General features: G+C 37.9%; 3 protein-coding genes across 7 annotated transcripts in view; 2 read left to right on the top strand and 1 right to left on the bottom strand.

Moving 5' to 3' along the window:
* Positions 1-1,621: 1,621 nt before the first annotated feature.
* Positions 1,622-6,562, top strand: wsb2 (WD repeat and SOCS box containing 2). Of its 2 annotated transcripts, XM_055039822.1 has the most exons (9): positions 1,622-1,861; positions 2,049-2,217; positions 3,490-3,698; positions 3,784-3,915; positions 4,248-4,348; positions 5,241-5,437; positions 5,516-5,605; positions 5,699-5,815; positions 5,994-6,562. In XM_055039822.1, exons 1-9 carry the CDS (start codon positions 1,822-1,824, stop codon positions 6,205-6,207), a joined length of 1,269 nt encoding a protein of 422 aa, XP_054895797.1. In that variant the 5' UTR covers positions 1,622-1,821; the 3' UTR covers positions 6,208-6,562. The 2 variants fall into 2 exon arrangements, with proteins under 2 accessions (XP_054895797.1, XP_054895796.1); XM_055039821.1 differs by lacking the exon at positions 1,622-1,861 and having other exon boundaries at positions 2,000-2,217; positions 5,994-6,436.
* rfc5 (replication factor C (activator 1) 5) lies at positions 6,546-11,660 on the bottom strand. Its single transcript, XM_055039823.1, has 11 exons — positions 11,511-11,660; positions 10,912-10,976; positions 10,677-10,813; positions 10,476-10,555; positions 10,288-10,361; positions 9,642-9,801; positions 9,019-9,100; positions 8,778-8,907; positions 8,485-8,562; positions 7,026-7,080; positions 6,546-6,935 (listed from the first exon to the last, which is right to left on the bottom strand). The coding sequence occupies exons 1-11, from the start codon at positions 11,555-11,557 to the stop codon at positions 6,836-6,838; spliced, it is 1,008 nt and encodes a 335-aa protein (XP_054895798.1). The 5' UTR covers positions 11,558-11,660; the 3' UTR covers positions 6,546-6,835.
* Positions 11,661-13,174: 1,514 nt separating this feature from the next.
* Positions 13,175-19,265, top strand: part of ksr2 (kinase suppressor of ras 2) — a 111,436-nt gene continuing 105,345 nt past the window's right edge. For all 4 annotated transcript variants that reach the window (XM_055039563.1, XM_055039564.1, XM_055039562.1 and 1 more), the window contains exon 1: positions 13,175-13,941. In XM_055039563.1, the coding sequence (XP_054895538.1) occupies positions 13,768-13,941 (174 nt within the window). In that variant the 5' untranslated portion in view covers positions 13,175-13,767. The remainder of the gene's footprint in view (positions 13,942-19,265) is intronic.

Genomic DNA, 19,265 nt, shown 5'->3' with positions numbered 1-19,265 from the left:
AATTGTACTTAAATTTAAAATATAACGCATACAACGATTGCGTCTTGCTCTATAAAACCCTGTATATCAAGCCAAAAAACAAAGAGAAGGAAACTGATGCTTTTGCACAACAGCTCCAACCTGTAATAGTGGAATGAATCTTTTATACAACTAATATCAAAACCTCTTTGCTTTGGACGATTATCTATTTAATCCTTCACATAATTTATGCATTTACTGTTTGAAATATCTCAGTATGGTATCATTTTCAAATTGCACCATACTGAGATACTTGAAGTTGATCCAAACGGTCAGCGATCCTTCCACACCGATGGTACTAAAGTCATTTTGTTGGCTCTTAGCTCTACATAGAATCCATTTGAATTCCTCCGACTTCTTCGATAAGCTCTTAATGATTAGGTGAATGTCTGAGTTGCTCAGATCAGGTATCTCAGTTAAATCTAGAATTAAATCAAAGGCTGTTAAGCTTTCTTTTTGACTTTGTCTGTCATCATGGAGTCAACACAATGGTTTTGAATTCAAAACCAGGCCTTAAGCACAACCACCAAACACATGCAAAAAAACTTCACAAGAACCCAAACTAGGTTAGCGGTGAAGAAACAAGATCATGCTGTTTGAGGGCGACAGTTTCCTGTCATCGAGCTATTGTACAGAGAAGGACGAGGAGTAAATATCACATACATTGAGCCAAACAGCACGTAGTATATTACCACAGGTATATAAGAGAGTTAAGTCTTTTCTTTTCTTGTATGGAGTCTGTTAAATTATCCAATGTGACATATGAGGACATCAGGCAGAATATGGACACACATGCATCTTTCAAATGGTTAATGACTCTATAAAGAGACCTAAGGACAACAAAGGCAATGTTTTAATATTGTAGCTGAAGTATTTTATAAAAGTGGCAGTTTAAAGCAAGTGCCGAATTCATTTGAGATGATAAATATTGGGAAAACCCATTAGAAAATTGCAAAGATACAAAGAAATAGCTGACTGCATTCAATGAGAACCTATTAATGATTAATATCAATATTATTATGAACACCTTTCCATATAGAATCAATTTGACAGTAGAGGTAAAAACTGCTTTGATTTGATTGATAAAATAATATTGAAGCTCTCTGCTGTTTACCCTCAACGGTCTATTTATGTAGCACTTTAGAGTCTGGACCACATGTGGCAGGGCAGATTTGGCCTCTGGGCCTGGAGTTTGACACGCGTCATTTAAACACGTCTGCAAGGCTCTGAATATAAAGAAATAAATCATTTATCATTCTGAATTTGTAACTCACCTTAAGGGAAAAGGTTTAGTCTGACTTAGTCTTTACATGGAGCTCATGTGTTATTGTGTTTGCCTTGTTTTTTCTAGTGTATTTGTTTTGTTTTGGGGTTGTTTTTTTTCACATTGTGTGAAGTGCATAAAGTTCACATGCAATAAAACGTGTCATGAATAAAACCACTTATCCACATTAAACAGTAACGGGTGGAGAAAAAAACCAAAACGTTGGTTGGGATGTTTTTCGATCCTCCTGGGAGGTGTGGTCAAGCCTTGCATTGGGTTACGTAACAATAGAAAACGTGACCACGTCGGGCGACGTTCACAGCCAACAGCACTCAGTGACTCAGGCGTCAGGAAATCAGCTGAACGTTTCGTTTGGGTCTGGAGCATTTTTCACATACCGAACCTCTGATTTCAGAGAGGAAGGAAGGAGCTTCATCTCTGTTAAACTCTCTGCTTTGGTTTGGATGGGAAGAAGCGCTCCAGCTGAACGGACGGACCCGCAAGACCCGCAAGTCTGAAGAATGTGAAGAAGGGAAACGATGTGCTCTACGGAAAGCAACACGGAGCCGCAGCCGACATGTAAGTGCTTATTTGTGAATGATGTCTGAGCGCAGCTCCGTCTCCAGGCAGCGCTCCCCGGAGACCCGAAGCCTCTAACAGGAGGACGGGGAGGGGGAGGAACCGGTCCAAACGACCTGCTGCCCCTCACCGCGAGAGATGAGTCTGTCAAGCAGCGATCATGTTCCCATTTTCCATCTTCCTCCAGCGTCGGACCCAGCTCTCCTCCTGGAGCTGAAGACCAGGCGGCCTCCGTCGCTGCTGGACCTGGCGGGATGCGAGACGTGGAGCGTGGACTTCTCCCCGGACGGAGCCTGGTTCGCCTGGTCGATGGGACACGGCATCGTGTGGGTGGTCGCCTGGCCTCTGGACTCCGAGTAGGTTCACCTGCGCGTCTGTAATCCCCGCAGGGTGCGTTCGCGTTCCCGTAGGACATTCTGACACCTTTGGCTGATGTCAGCTGCAGCTTTATCGTTTAACGCGCTGGTGACTCCCAGGTTGGAAATGTTTGCAGTGAATGTCATTGTGCTTGGAAGGGATGCATGAAAGTTCATTGGTCCAGCCGAAGATTTCAAATATGTGCTGAGTGGCATTTTAAAAATTTTATCCGCTTACGGAATATATAATGTTATATTACAGTAGCCTGGAAAATACTTTACTGTTTTGTGAATTTGATTATGCGTGGCGTGGGGCCCATTTGTAGCTTTGGAATAGCTTTATATGGTCCCTACCTGCAGATTAATAATGGTATAAATTTGAGCTTCAAGCAAACAGGTAAACTTTTTAAAGTTAAATTGTTCAGAAACAGCATTTTATTTTCATTTGCCAAGTTTTTTACTTTGATTTTAATATCATTGAAGTTGAGCTCAACTCGTTAAAGACAGCAAAAGGTTTCAGGAGAAAGTTCTCATTTTTTGTTGCCAAGATTAAACAAAAACAAAATTAAAAACATTTGTCCAAAATAATTATAATAATAAAAAATGTAAGCCTCCACATCTTTCTTTTGTTAAGAAAAACATCTGGGACAAATTTCAGAACCTGCAGTAAATTTCTTTCTTTGTTTCATGAAAATAATGCATGTTTCAATCACACAAATTAAAGATCTGCAATCAAATTACTTAGCATTATTAATTGGAAAATATGGCCATTGGGTGCTTTCAACTTGGTGATTTTCCCCTGCAGTGCAAAAAGTTTGGATACCAATGTCCTGATTGATGTATTAGTGTTCATCTAATACACTATACATTAAGATCTGTTTCACATGTCTTGGTGTAGTTTCTTTAAAAAAAAAAAAAACCTTTCTGCATCCAAGTGACCATTTTTCACCCCATTTTTGTCAGGTTTTGTTGCCCTTTTCTTTGCTGATTGAGTGGGTTGAAAATATTGTACATCAGACCTGATATGATCAATATTTGAGTATTGCATCTTGAAAAGTCAGTTTGCAAACAAACCCAATGACTTCACCAGTACTGATACAGAAGCATCAAGGTGGGCGTTATTAGCTGAAAAACAACAGAAGCAGGATATCACACTTTGCCAGAACACAGCTAACCACAGAAGCAACTAAAACAGCCTCGCTTCATCACCGGCTCGAGCTGCACACCGCCTACATTTGGTATCTGTGTTCTTGATTGTACTCTCGCCCACAGAGAGGGGCAGGATGGAGAGACAGACAGGGCAGATAAGAGCTTCAGTTGTGGTCATCCAGTGTGGGGGCTCGCCTTCGGACCCAGGCCTCCCAGGTCGGCGGCATCGGCTCCTCCAACTAAACCGTCTAAAGGACCGAAAGGGAAGAACACTCTGCTCCTGGCCACCGGCTTGGAGAACGGGGTGATCAAGGTGTGGAACGTGCTAACAGGTTCGTGACGTTTGTATTTCCTGTGCTGCATTGAGCTTAGAAAAAAATCAAGGTCAGTTTTTAATCACGTTCTCTTCATTTCTAGGGAATGCTGTTTTTGATCTCCACGGCCATGAGGGCGTCGTCAGGAATCTGGTTTTCCCACAGAATGGATCGCTCACGCTTATCTCATCCTCCCGGGACAAAACTTTGAGGATTTGGGACCTGGCTCACAAAGGTACACAATTTTCTCAATATCAAAAAGCACTTTGAATTTATTTATTTTTTAAACAGAAAACAAAATCTTTTTTTGGTATTTTGGAAAAGGAAGCTGCAGCTTTTCCTGTCATTTACAGATATAAAGCTCCAAATATACTGGCACTGACTGCTGCCTTCTGTCATCTTTTCTCTTTTGTTTTATCTGTACAAACTGAACCAAACCTATTTTAATTTAGAGCCTCATCATGTTCCCTTAAGGGACTCGTGTTCCCTTTCTCTTCAGTGTACAGTTCCACATCAAGGACTGTCTGTTCTCTCTCCTGGAGCTCACTTACTTTCTTCCTCTTTCAGGTAAAAAGGTGCAGGTGCTTTCTGGCCACAAAGACTGGATCAGCTGCTGCAGCGTCTCATCTGACTGCAGCATGATCGCTTCCGTTGGCAGGTTTGACAGAGTGAGTCGTTTCTTCCCTCACATTCGTCGCGATGTGTTCAGATCAATACCAACATTTGCATATGGAAACTCTCAACGGAGGCTATTTATGTATTTCTGCATGCCTTCAAGGCTCGCAGTAAGAGAACTGTCTGGAACATTTCTTTGAGGAAACGCAGGCATTTTAAACCAGATGTTTAGAGACACTGTATATTTAAATACATGACCTTTCTTTCTACCAGTCCCTCCTGCAGCAAAAATACTTCAACATGATGCTGCTGGCCCTGTACTGTGCAATCTGGATGGGATTCTCTTCCAATCAAAAAATGGTCACTGTGGTTTAAAACTTCCCTTGCAAACAACAGAATGTCTCCAAAAGTTAAAATCTTTTTCCCTTTGTTGAAAATGTAAAGTCTCATTACATTTATACTTCACTATACTAATAAACCAGAAGTTCCCTGTACTCTAGCATCTGGAAATTGTGTCAGATGACAAAATTGAGGAAGTCCACAACTCTTTTTTTTTTTTTTATCTCATTGCATTTCTTTGGTTTCGTTCTCTGGACACAGAGACTGCTTGTGAACATTTTCCTGTTGTTCTTGAGCCGGCAGTGTTCTGATTATCTGCTCCTGTGTTGTTGGAGGACTGACAGGGAGTTGTGAACTTTGGTGTCTTTGTTCTATTCCCAAGGAACAGCAGGGTAGAGCAAACATGACACATACTCAGCTGTTGCTTAAGTAATCCCAGATTTTTAACTCTCTCCAGATTCAGCACACCCGCTCATAAAGCTAGACTGTGATTGCGTGTCAAATTACGAGATTTGGCTATATTGCAATTTTTACAGCAATTCCCTTCGATAGGAAAACAATAAAACTGAGAGCTGTCTGAACTCTTCCTGGTCTTGCTTTGACCAGATGGTGTGCCTGTGGAGTCTGCGCTCGTATACGTTTATCAGGAACCTAACAGGAGGGACCAATAAGAAGCTATGCCTCCTGTCCTCCTGCGACTTCTCTCCAGACGGAGCAGTTCTCGCCACCGCCGCCTTCAGCGGCTCCAGCTGGTGGATCGACCTTTGGGATCCCTACACGGCCGAGAAACTGGCCACTCTTGCGTAAGTTTCTACCTTTTCCCTGGGGTCTTGTATTTTGGTGTGTTTGGGGACTGACTTCTGCTTTTTTTTTTTTTGCAGAGATTACTTTGAAGATTATGGGCAAAACCAAATATCTGCGATTCAATTCTCCCCAGATGGTTTGTATTTGGCAATCGTGACTGATGACAGGCAAGTCTTTGTCAGTTTAATTTGAACGTATGATGATGGATGGTATAATGAAATGGACAAAAGATTTCAGACCAATGTGTTGTGTTTTCACAGAGCTCTGAGAATCTGGGAACCTGGAGAGAGACACATGACCATGCAGACAAAGAGAGACCAAGACTCCAGCGGACTCTGCTGCAACTACCATCCACAAGGGGGCGTTATTGCTACAGGGTAAAACCAAAATAAAACTAAACTGAAGTTCCTGCTGATTGCAGGTGTAGAAATGGCATATATGTAGCTTAGCTCCATGATATAAAAGAAAAAAGGCAAAAAGAGTAATTTGTAGAGGTCAATATTTTCTCACCGCAGTTTAACGGCAATTTTGAAGAATCTCTTTCTCCTCTGTCAGGACTAGAGACGGCCATGTGAGGTTCTGGAGGACACCCCGGACGGTGCCCAGTTTGTGCCACCTTTGCCGCTCCATCATGCGCCACTCAGTGTCAACGCACCAGATCGAGGCGCTGCCGCTCCCCAAGCGGATCCTGGAGTACCTCACCTACAGAAACATCCCTGAACGCCTCAAGACCTGCTGCTCGTCTGACGAGGAGGACTGGGAAAGCTAAATAGGACTAATAAATCTGACATCTTAGTAACTTTGTACACTAACAAACTTGCCTTTTTGTTTTCCAATAGGAGATAAGTTCAAAGTTTGAGATTAATGAAAACAATCTAGCGACGTAATCTACTTTAGATGCACTAAGGGACTTCATTTATTGCACTACCACTTTAATAAGATGCATAAACTAAATGTTCACATACGACTTGAATATTACCATTTTATACTGCTAATTTATTGTGTAAATAGGAACTGTAGATATGTTTCTAATTCCTGTGGTATCAAAGAGCAGGTGTGTTTCTGCTTAATTTGCACATGTTAATATGAAGTAACCCCAAACTGGACTAAAGAATAAAGTTTTATTAAACAGATAAAAAAAAACATTTACATTTATTCAAGAGTTGTTTTCTGAAACAGTGATGGATGGGTTATTTGCTAGTATTGACCAGCATTTCATCATGGTGCACATTATAGACTCATTTCTCAGTATGTTTCTCTGAACAAGAAAAGTCGATAAGTTGCAGGTTTGTGGTTTAAAATTGGGCACAAAATATTTGCTTGGGGAGCAGCAATGTTGTCTACTTGCCAGTTTTTCATCAGAGCTGTGATTGGCCCAGTTTTCCTCTAGATTAACTCTAAGAGGCTTCGCTGACCACCATGTCTCTAACGGCCTGGAAAGCTGCAACCATGGAGCTCAGCTGGATTTTTTCATTAGTTCCTGCCGCCAGCCGGTATCTGAAAAAGACGCCACAATACAGGGTATAGAGAGAGTATTTATCGATGCATATTTATGCAATCGTTATTAGATAATGTAATCATACTCACTCTATGTCGGCTAATTTGATAAGCAGACCCATCCGTATGGCCGGAGGAAAGTCCACTTGAATAAACAAAATAAAAATCACCTTAGAAAACTTTTCTTTGAGTAAACATGCTGAAGAACATCATGCAAACATATTTAGTGGTTTAAATTAGGGCTGCAACAAACAATGATTGATTTGTTTAAAAAATTTTAATGATTAAATTTTTTAAAATCATTTTAAAAAAACATTATGAAATATCAGGAAAACAATATCAAGAAAACATTAAAAGACACAAATAAGTAAACTTGTTTTAAATTAAGAAAATGAACATATTGTTTCCTAAAATCAAATACCATTACATTTCTCTGACGAACAGTTGATCATTTGTAGCTAAGGATGCACCTGCTGCTAAAACAAAACAGTAATTTTACATAATTTCAACGAGGTGAAACTTCTACTGGAGGACTTCTGGTTATAACGTATGATTTACACATTGTTTTTTTTTATACCTTAAGGAAAAAAATAACATCTTTAGTACAGTTTGGTTTAATTACTGCTCTAATTATGTTTTAGTAAACTGCCTATAACAGTCAGTGTACTCGATTTATCAATCAATTTCTAAATTAATTGAAAATTATTTCAATGATCAATCTGATTAATGGTTTCAGCCCTTGTTCAGAAGCCTCACAATGATAAAATAATGTCTTAACTTATGACACCCTGCAGCCACATTACATACACTTATCCTGGCTGTGAATGTTATTCATTTCTATCTTCTAATGATGTATTAAAAGACAGCCAACTTCCAGAGTGGACAGATTATTCAAAATTCAACTGGTGGGTTTGATAACAGTTTGTTTCTAGAGCCAGTAGGCAATCATACTTTGTAGGTTTTAGGTTATTAATGGGCAAATCAAGCCTCAAGGGAGCCATCAAACCACTTGAGCTAATTGTTTCAAAAATGGGTTCATTTCTCAAAGCTTTAGCTACAGCGACCTCTGCTGGCAAAACTCATGCCTGCACTCCAGTTGCAGATCACAGTTTGGGTTGATGCCTTTGATAAAAAGAGCATTTCCATGTCTAGATGTAACCTGGGCATCAGAACAGGGAAATAAGCTGCATATGTCTTGGTTGATGATGTTAGTTGGTATATCAGAAACTGTAATTCTGCTGTAGTTTACAAAAAATAAGGTATATTTTCTTTAAATCTCAGGTCTCATTTTGTAGCCTCATCCATTTTAAACCATGTCTTTTTATTGTGCTTTTGAAATATCCAAGTTGTGTCCAAGATGTCTTTGTCTCCGTCTTTGAGAATACATGTGAAGAAAACAGTTTTTTGTACTTTAAAGTGGTATTTTAAAGTGTTTTGTAAAAAATGTTGTTTTACTGTCTACAGAACATTGAATAAATTGATAAATAGATCATAATTAGATCATAGAATTTATTTTTGCTTAGAAAATGTACAGATCCAGACAACTTACCTCTGTGGACGAGCAGATGCACTTCACTCAGAATATCATGCAGAGCCAAACCCTTCAAAGTCTTCAGCTCAAGAACCTCTTTAAAAAAATGTTAAAGAACTGGTAAAGCACAAGCTCCTGAGAAAAATGTTATTTTAAGATTTAAAAAGAAATCTTCCAAAACCCAAAAGTAATGTTAAAAAAACTTAATCTGAAATGATAGATTCAGATCTATATAACTTTAAGCAAAGGGATCCTTTACTTAAAGCTACTGAATTATCTGCATAATAATAGGAAGTGAAAGGGAAGGATACGTTTATAAGCTGAAGTGAAGTCTTTGTTGAGGCACCAGTCTAGGATGTTGGCTATGTCGGAGCGGAGAGGATGGCCGGTGCAGGTGTAGACCGTATGCTCTGTGACCTTCTCATACGCCATGCTGGTGCTCTGAAACCACAGAGAGGCAGAGGGCAGTCAGCTCAGGTTGCTCTCCACCCGATACAAGCCACAGCTCAGTTTTAAGCCGACTGACAGCAGCTGATTTGCCTCAAGTCGTACCTGCAGGATGTTGAGTGATCTTCTCATATCACCTGTCGACAGATTGACTATGGCCTTCATTCCATCTGGAGAGACGTCAATGCTGGGTCAAAAAGTTTAAATTTAGGTTGAAACAAATAGTGGTTAATCGAGCAACTGAATTTTCATCCTGCATTGTGATTACTGTATGTCTGGGTTTCTGCTCTGCACTGATGTGCCATTTTGTAAATATTCTGTTGTCTTTTTAGTGTTTAATATACACACACAATACGTACATAAAAAAATTAAATCTTCCTGGTCAGTTGCACATTCATTGGACTGGAGAAACATTATTACTATTTCTGATAACTGCAGTTAAACCTACCGCAAAAAGTAATTAATCATTGATATAAAGTAGGATGAGCTTCATTATTTCCTATAAAGATAAACAGTTAAAATTACTAAAATCCAGGAGGATGTGTTTTAGAATAATAATTTGTCAATTATTTAATGTCATAAAGCGACTTAAATGACTACTAAGCGTATCAAACTGGTATTACAAAAGCATTCAGTAACAATTTTCTTGACCTTCTAATCAGTTAGGTTCTCATGAATGTAAAAGCTATTAATGAAACAGCAATACAAAAATCAAGAAGTTTTCTTACTTTTCCTTCTGGATAACGTGCTCCAGTCGAGGGATCATCTGGTCCGGAGACAGCGGTCCAAAGCGGAACCTGGTGCAGCGAGACTGCAGGGCTGGGATGATCTTGGACAGGTAGTTGCAGATCAGGCAGAATCGAGTGTTTTCTGTGAACTTCTCAATGACTGAGACAGACGGAGAGAGCAATAAGAAAAGGGGAAACAAATACCAACATAACCAATAAAAGAAGAACATATAAAAAAACCTGAGGAAAAAATTTTATAATTAGCATCCCAACATTTTCAGTCATGTAATGACAACCTTTTATTCAGAAACTGCACTTGATTAAAGAATAACTTTCTTGACAACATGACACATTTTGACAGGCAGATCACTCAAAATCAGACACAAGTTGCGTAAAATTTGTTTAACATCTGACATCAAAATATGATACAACTGCAAAGTTTTGGAGTAAACAAATGTTTCCAAAAATAAAACATTTAAACTTTAACCCAAATTTGTGCTTTAAATCTGTTCAATGTGCCACTTTTGAGAAGCAACACCAGGTTAGCAGAGCAGATATATTTATTCACAAGCAGCCAAATTATGTGTGTGTTCAGTGAGCCGTGTAAGTTCACAGTAGGCGATGCCTGGGAGAACAGATGGCTCACCTCGTCGCAATGCATTCTGGGCATCCTGGGTCATGGCATCGGCCTCATCCAGTATCACCAACTTGAAGCCCTTCCTGGAACATAAGAGGGATGCTTAAATGGGAAGCAGCTTGCAATTCCACTTGCCGTCATTCAGAAAATGAACCAAATCAGACCTTTTGCTTTTTGACATAGGAAGTGTTGCTTACTTGAAAATAGTCCTGGTGCTGGCGAAGCTCAGAATAGGACCTCGGACTACGTCAATCCCTCTGTCGTCTGATGCATTTAGCTGCAAAACATAATGAGTCCAATTAGAACATAAAACTAAAGAGAAACAATGTCTCACTGCAATAAAATAAACCTTCAAACTGCAATAAAATAAAATCTAGTAATAAGGATTTTAACGGCACCTCCAACACCATGGAGTTAAACTCTTTGTCCTTGTAGAGCTGCCTTGCGCAGGCGAGGATGGTGGAGGTCTTTCCTGTTCCAGGAGGGCCGTAGAACAACAGGTGGGGAAGCTTGTCTTCGCTGATGAACCTCTGGACTAAAGACAAGGAAGAAGCAAACAACACAAACAGGGTTATCAGTTTAAGACAGACAGTTATTCAATGGTTTTCACTGTAGTGGAGAGCTAATACTCACTGGTGCTCAGAATGTCTTTGTGTGAAATTAAATCATCCAGTGTCTTAGGTCTGTATTTTTCAACCCTGGAATGGAAAACGGATACAAAACTCCAATTAGTATTTATTAATTGTGATTTGTCATTTCCAACTTCAATCTGGAAATGTTTGGAAAACGTGATTGCAACAATAAACTAGAAAACTGCAAAAGTAACCTGAGGCAAATTGTCAATGTATGCCAAACACAGAACTGTGAACATAACTAATAAGACCTTGAAGGGATTTAAATGAAATTCCGTATTTCTGCAGACCTGTCTGATGTTTCTTCCTTTTCCCCAAGTTCGAAGCAAAACCTTTGTATTTTACCTGCACCTAAAACCCAGGTAAAGCTTTATGTGCTTCGATGTATGTACGTAAACATAAATATACCCGCTATATAGTAGAATGGTACTCTTAACATCCCGCTATTATCCTAATATCTAAAAAAAACGACAATCTTTGAGCAGTGAAGACATAATCTGATGAAGTCAGAAGCTACCTTGAAAACACACCGTTGGTGTCAGCTAGCTAACGCTAATAAACCGAGCCGTAACTGCCAACAAACATAGACTTTATGCTCACCATGGCAGGTTTCTGGTCTGTAACTGCCCTTTGCTTGTTGTCGCCATGTATTTTAGTAACAGTTAAGGAGAAAACTAGATAAAATGTGTCCTCTTTCGGAGTTTTTTGGGTACGTTTTACTTTGATGGTGGCTATGTTTGCCGCGCTCAGCAAAGAAACTCGCGTCAAAACGTCATGACGTACAACCAATCGGGTGACGCCTTTTGGTCTCAAAAGGGCGGGACAACAGTTGCACGCTGTAAAAAAAATGTTAGGGAGACTTGATATTCACACAAAAATAATAAATAAATGAAACTTAGAATATGAGACATTAAGGGCAAATTTAAGACATAAAAAATAATGTTGAACAGTTGTTAAAGTAGAATGCTAAAATTAAAATAAATATTCAGGTGATTATAGAAATGTTAAAAAAAATACAAATATAAAATATGTGCATGAAAAGCAACAGCATTTTATTTACAAGAAGCAGATATAGTCTATTACAAACAACAGCGGACTTTTAATGGCTCACTGAGTTTGTTGATTGTAGTGATGGTTACAGTCTCACAGCTGCTTGCAGAAAGAATGTGCCATAATGCTTCTCTACGCCCTCAGGGTGCAGTGGTATAACACTGAAGTGATTATTTATTTATCATTATATCTATTCTATTCCACTCTGTTATTATATTAGATTGTAAAGCTGTTTAGGCTAAAATCTCTGCGATTTACAAACAATATTAATCAGCAATGGAAAACACAGTTCTCTATAGGCAAATTGTTTTCACATTTAAATAAATGAATCTATATATTCACTGTTTTGTCCTTATGGAAAATCATGACACAGATATAACAGGTTCAGGAGGGAAACCTTGTGATTTGTTTCCAAAGCAACACCATCCAGCATTCTGAGTCTGTAGCATTTAGGCACAGATGAAAGTGTGTGTTGGTAAGTTGTGGGTCAGACCAGCTTGACAGGTTGCAGTGAATGAAACTTGCTGCTCAGAGTGTTGCATCCAATAATTTTATTTTGCATTGAGTACCGTTGTACAAAAATGGAATGTTACTTTGTAGGACAATAATTATGTTTTATTTTTATTTTGGTTTACCCTGTCTGTTACTCTGATTTTTGGATTTTCAATGACTGTAAGATATATTTGAATTAATCTTAAACAACTGCATTAAACATATCAGTCTGTGTATGCATATAATTAAAATTTTGCTTACTATATTTTAAATACTGAAGTAAATTAATTAAATGACTGTAAGATATATTTGAATTAATCTTAAACAACTGCATTAAACATATCAGTCTGTGTATGCATATAATTAAAATTTTGCTTACTATATTTTAAATACTGAAGTAAATTAATTCCCAGTTGTTTTATTTATTAATGTTTATTTCACAGAAACAAATTATTCTACAAAATCAATCAATCAATCAATCAATCAATCAATCAATCAATCAATCAATCAATCAATCAATCAATCAATCAATCAATCAATCAATCAATCAATCAATCAATCAATCAATACCAATACCAAACTTCTTTATCAAGTTATTTTTTTTTCGGGCATTTTAAACGTATTTCTGATCAGAAGTTTCGAAAATAACCCAGTTTTCCGTCCAGTCCTGCAGACTGAGGTCTTCTGCTGCACTTTCTCTCGCGAGAGCGGCCCCTCACGGCTGTGCCTGGGCGCTGCGATGCTGTTGCTGTGGGTTTGATTGACAGGAAACATGTCGGTGTGGTGGGAACGAACCGGGATGCAGCTGCTGCCAAGAGAGACAGGGAGTACCTGCATCCAGTCCACACACCAGCACCTTTAAACCAACAACCAGGCTTTTCCTCCCGATCCGTCTGCTTATGATGCGCTGAGCAGCTTCAGCTTTCTTCTTCTTTTTTCTTTTTTTTTCTCCCTTCTTCTCTCTGACAACCATTTGAAAGGAAGGGGGCACCCGATGGATGCTGCGTCCAGCCGTGTAGTCCCGCTCCGTGTCTGTGCATCGTGCTTGATCTAAGCATCCGTCCAGAGACACCTTGATGATCCAGCAGGAAACTACGAGGACTGTTACAATGGAGTCGACTCTCTCGCGGCTCAAATAAAAACCTGCAACATCTCGTTTCATGGCGTTCTGCAGGTTGCTCTGCTCCATGGGCTCCTCCACATTTCTTTTTTGAATTATTATTATTTTTCCCCCCCTCTTCTTATTTTACTTCTTTGTCTATTTTGCAAGTGCAAAAAGGAAAAAAAAATAATAACATCCATCGGTCGCTAAACTATGAACGAGGAGATGACAAAAAGCGAGGAGCAGCATCTGAGTTTGCAGAAAGCCTTGCAGCAGTGCGAGTTGGTGCAAAACATGATAGACATAAGCATTTCCAGTTTGGAGGGTTTACGGACCAAATGTGCCACATCCAACGACTTGACACAAAAAGAGATCCGAACGCTGGAGGTAAGCACCGTTTTCCCCCAGTGTACCTCCATCTCCATCAATACACCGAGGGCTGTCACCGTGCTCTTTCTAGGCCACTCTGCATATTTATGTGCTTTTTTCCCCTTATTATTATTTTTCTTCCTCCAGCGGGGCAACATGGCATTTTGCTGTCACTGCATTAATATGCAAAGATTGCTGCCAAAGCCCTCTTTGCTGTCTGTTTTTGTGTGGTGCAGTAAATCAAGAGGCCACGGGCTGCAGTGGGCTGTTAGAGACTTGCGCATTCTGCAGGTGGCGGGGAGAGAAGGTGGCTCTCCTCCATCAGAATAATATCTGAAGCAAGGCAGCCGAGGCCTATAGGCTGCCCGTGTTTACAATCCATTACCAGCACGCCAGCCTGCGCATCTGCTGTATCACGGCGCATCCAGACCCCGGCGTTATGCAAGGCTGGCAGATTACTGACTTTGTTACAAAATATCGTTATCCCTTAATTGGCCCGTGGGGTATTCCGTAAATTGCGTTACGTAATACCCATAAAACCTCAATGTTTTTTATTTGAGACCATTTAAAGCAGCCAGTGACGACGAGGACGTTAAAAAGCACGCCATAAAGTGCGATAAGGTGAGTGGAAAACTCACCACGGAGCACCGCGCATCGCAGCATTAAATACCTGTGAGAATGTTTCTGGGTGATCTCTCAAGAGATTAAAACAAACACTATTAAGTGCAATGAGGTGTTCATGAAGTCAGCACCGAGAATCTGTGTTTCATCAAAACACACTCAGTCCCAGTTGGATTATAATTGAGATATAGCACTAAAAATAGCCAACCATAAAGTCACCTGTGAGTGCTGCACATTGATCCCCACAGGGAAATCCGCCTGGATGTTATAATACACACAAACATATTGAGATGCGTTATGTCTGAGTTGTAAAGTATAGAGGTGATGAAAGAAGAATGCTTTCCAAGACAAAAGAGAACTATTGTTAAGTGACTGCTGCCAACACTTAGCAGGCAGGCCACAGTGTGAAGATAAATGTTCAGTTTGTTCCCAGAGTGTCTGGCAAAGCAATATGAGTGTTGGATTTAAGCATTAATCACACATTTTGAAATATTTTTCTTAAAGATGCTATTGACTGACCTGTCTGTGCTACAACAAAAAGAAAAGATCAAACTTGATAACATTTCATGGACTCTGGCTAACTTTCCAAATGAATTGAAATATGTAGTTATTATTGATATAACAGCAAACACATTTATTTACAGCCCATGTAAAACAGATTTAAGCTAAATTGATATTCCAGTGTAATACTTTACTTTATTCAGCTGTTTTAAGACAATAACAGTCTCCTATAATATTTCATATTAGGCTACTGGATTTCTGTTAAATTTAGATCTGGGGATTGAGACGACCATGGTGGAAAATCAATTTTGTGTCTGGTGATGCATTTCTGTGTTAATTCGGCCACAAGTATTGTGAAAGATTTCATGATGAGGCATTTTAGGCCTGTCAGACAAACAGCAGAATGTATTATAATGTAAAGTTTTCTGCTACTTGAAGGAGTTTATTTTCTCTTTCAAATAGCAAGAATTATTTGAAACAATAAGAAGATCTCTAGTCTTTTGCTAGAGAAACAGGCCCACAGCGTCATAGCTTCTCCACTTTACTGAACAGTGGACATGAGGTGTTTTTCCAGAAATTCATCATTTTTTCACACCAGACTTGCTTATCTCAGTGTTTACTGAAGAAAATCTCAAGCTTATATCTTTGGTTATCCAAAGAACATGGCTCAAGTTGAAATCAATTTATATTTTTAATAGTAGGACAGAAAGGGCTTCTTCCCTCCACCCCTTATGTAACTTGTTGACAAATACATGGTGTTTAATGGCTTTATTAGGACTTGGGGACCCTGATATGCAACACGTTTCAGCTACTAAATAACTGTGTTTTGGACATTTTTGATCTAATTCTCCATCATATTCACTATATGTTATGGCAAGATAATCTTTGGTCCTTGCATGTCACTGGATATGATTTAAACTTTTGGATTATTGCTATTAATGTGTATATTTTCAAATTTAGCTGAGTAGCTGCTTGCTTGTAGCAATTTTCTGACATAATAAAGGGATCAATGCTCAGCTAGTCTTGTCTTTAGGAAACAGGCCTATGCATAATATAATCATATTTCTATCTCATAGAAACTGAAAATCAAAGTTTGTAAACCATAAGATCCACTTCAAAATGTATAGTGTGAATTAATCAACTTCCTCAGTTATATTTATTTCATAGAGATTATTAGGTAGCACCAACTGTTTTTTTATTTTATTTTATTTATTTATTCTTAAAGTCATTAATTTTGACCTAGTAAAAAATACTTGATTTTGTGTTGAGACGACATAACTTGTCTAATTCAGGTTTTTTTTTTTTTGCTAAAGGCTTCTTAATCTACTGTATTTTAGGCTGACATTTATTGGTGTATGCAGCTAATTGGATTCTGACAAATTTTACAAACTTAATTTGTGGACTTTATAACCATCATAGCCCAGCTATTATTTGCCCAGCTATTTCATATTCTTGTAAATAGAATGCTGTTGATTTTAGGCACAAATAAGCAAGCATTTATGCACATTTAAGTTGTCATGTCATGCGCAGTTGCATATTTCTTTCAATCTGCCCATACAGTCTCTTTTTTTTTATATTTTACATAGAATCCATTCTTCAATCCATCCTGCTTCTCTTTGTGGTCTATCTCTAGTGATTTTTGGATGAGAGGCATTGGTGGTCCCTGGACAGTTCTAAATCAGGTTTTAAAATACTGTTTTTTTAAGTATTGCAAAAAAAGTTTCAGAAGTTTGCGTATTAAAATACTCAAAAAGGCAGAATGCATGGATATAAGCTGCCTGTGAAGTTTTAGAGGTGAAGAGTTTCAATAGGAAGCTATTTGCTCCTACACAGAGACGTAGGCCACCTGCCTCGTGTTAATGTGACATACATTTCTGCTGACTGCAAAGGGCATTGATGAAAGACAGTTATTTGTTAACTTTAAGTATTTCCAAAACATTTCTGATTTATTAATTACATCACATGTAATCTGTTCATTTCAAGTGTTGTTGATGGGTTGATGGGGTTCCTAAAAACAGCAATGTTTTGGAAATTTCTCCAAACTTGTTGCAATAATAGTAATTTTAACTTTTCTTTAAAGTTATGCTACAAAACTAACACGTTGTTCAAGTTAAACAACTTTGAATGTGGAGCATCTGGTTTAAAAACACATTTGGAAGACTTGCAGTTTGGTCATGCGTCTGACCTATTGTGCTTGATGACTCAGTGTGGTTCAGCAGAAAGTTCTACAAAAGATGTTCTCAATTGGCTCGAGAACATCTTCTTAACTAAAGTGGAGTGAAAACCAGTCAAAGCTGATGTTTTGTACAGTTTGTAATTAATGTAGCATAATCCATACCAGGGTTGATTTAGGGATGCAATTATTTTTGAAGCAGAACACCATGTACCCCTGGTGGCCTTAATGCAAAAAATAAAAAAGTAAAGAGCACAAATGAACTAGATAACTTTATTATCCGTTTCAAATGTGAACCATTTAGATTTTAAATGAGAGATGATTGAATGCCTCCCAGGTTTCTTGAAAAAGACCTTTGAAATAGCCCGTTAGATTGGTTGTAAATTGGAAGATGGAAGTTTTATCTCTAGCTCTATGTTTTTGACATGTGATACTAATCATAAACTGTGTTCTAAAGAATTATTCAGCACTGTAAAATAATTCATTTCAATTTCCAGCTGCAAGGATGAAAGCAACTTTAGCCTTGTCAGTTATGGTAGTAATATTTCCTTCTAATTCTTATGAAAATTTATTGTCTAATAGTTTGTTTCCATTTATTTTCTTTAACCTTTTTTTCAAAATACTGCACAAAAACTATTTACAAAGGATGAGGATTTCCTCAGCAGCCATGCCAAGTTGTGCAAACCGCAGCTGATTTGTGCCTTGCTAGTTGGAGTTCACCAGTCACGAGAACTATTGTTGCATTTTGTTACGCGAATTTTGAGACCCTTTCAATGATTTTCTTTGCTGTTTGCGGGTGTTTTTGCAATGCTGTGACGTTAGAACTAAATTTAGATCAAAATCAAATAGGTTTCCCAGACTTCATCTAACATTTTGCCATTTCAACACAGGCTAAACAAAAGTTGCAATTATTATTTGCTGACGGTAATTTAGAGATAGTTAGTTTAGTATTAATAGTCTTTTTTTTTTTAGCTACTACTAGGGAAAAAATAAGTCCAAAACACAAATATATATATATAAAAAATAACATAAAATAAAAGCTGAAATGACAAACCAGCCATCCAACCAACTAAGCAAACAAACAAAACTGAGAACAATTTTTGACCTAATCTTTGATTGATACTAGGTCATTTTTCTTTATTTTTTGCTGTGTTTTCTATGTGTGTGTGTGAATGTAGGATGACTGATGTCCTTTCTTTTGTCTTTTTAAGTATGAGAAATTTTAAATTGGTGACAGATATTTTAAAGTGTAAATTACCTACAATTTGTTCTTGATGTATTACTATATTTACCCAGGTTGCAGAATAATTTGAAATTGATTTTTTTGTTGTTGCAATAATAGGAGTTTTACAATAACTAAAAGCTTTGGTCAGATTTAGATTCCATTTATGTCAATCATAGAAGAAAACTGACATAATTTCCACCCACAGTGACAATTTTTGACTGTCACATCCTGTTGTTGGTGCAGCTCTTTTGTTATTAAATTTAGACTGCAGTGCCCCCACATTTCAAAGATTTAGGAACAACTACTTAAAGCAACTCCTGAAAGACATGTCCAAATGGTGAATGTCTTTTTATTAACTTTTGTAACAGTGTTGTTCTTATCTAAAAAACAAAATAATAATAAATTATAGGAATTTAATAAGAGTAAAGATTGAGTAAGAGCAAATATATGCATTTGTTGAAATACAACTATAAAATATGTTAAAATAAAAGCAGCTATTAAACAATAACAAAACATTCCCCCATATATTGTACAATAAACACCTATTAAAAGTGCCATGTGTGCTTATATTTCTGGAAATGTTGTGATGTTCTTTAAGTTTCTGTTTTATTTTCATTTATTTATGCAGCTAAGAATGGTCTGTTAAAATGTACTACATTTTAAAAACTTTGTTTTAAAAAAGAAGAGAATTTTAAAAAACAATTCTGTCATCACATGGAATACTGGATAAATATTTTCTGTAAAATACTACATCATGTTTTTTTTTTACTGAAATATAACATTTCAGAACATTTAAGGAATATTTTTCTGTTACTTTGTAAA

Source organism: Poeciliopsis prolifica, unplaced genomic scaffold, assembly GCF_027474105.1.
Source record: "Poeciliopsis prolifica strain line A6 unplaced genomic scaffold, Auburn_PproV2 SCAFFOLD014, whole genome shotgun sequence".
Classification (NCBI taxonomy): domain Eukaryota; kingdom Metazoa; phylum Chordata; class Actinopteri; order Cyprinodontiformes; family Poeciliidae; genus Poeciliopsis; species Poeciliopsis prolifica.
This window is presented reverse-complemented; position numbering and strand designations above follow the sequence as displayed.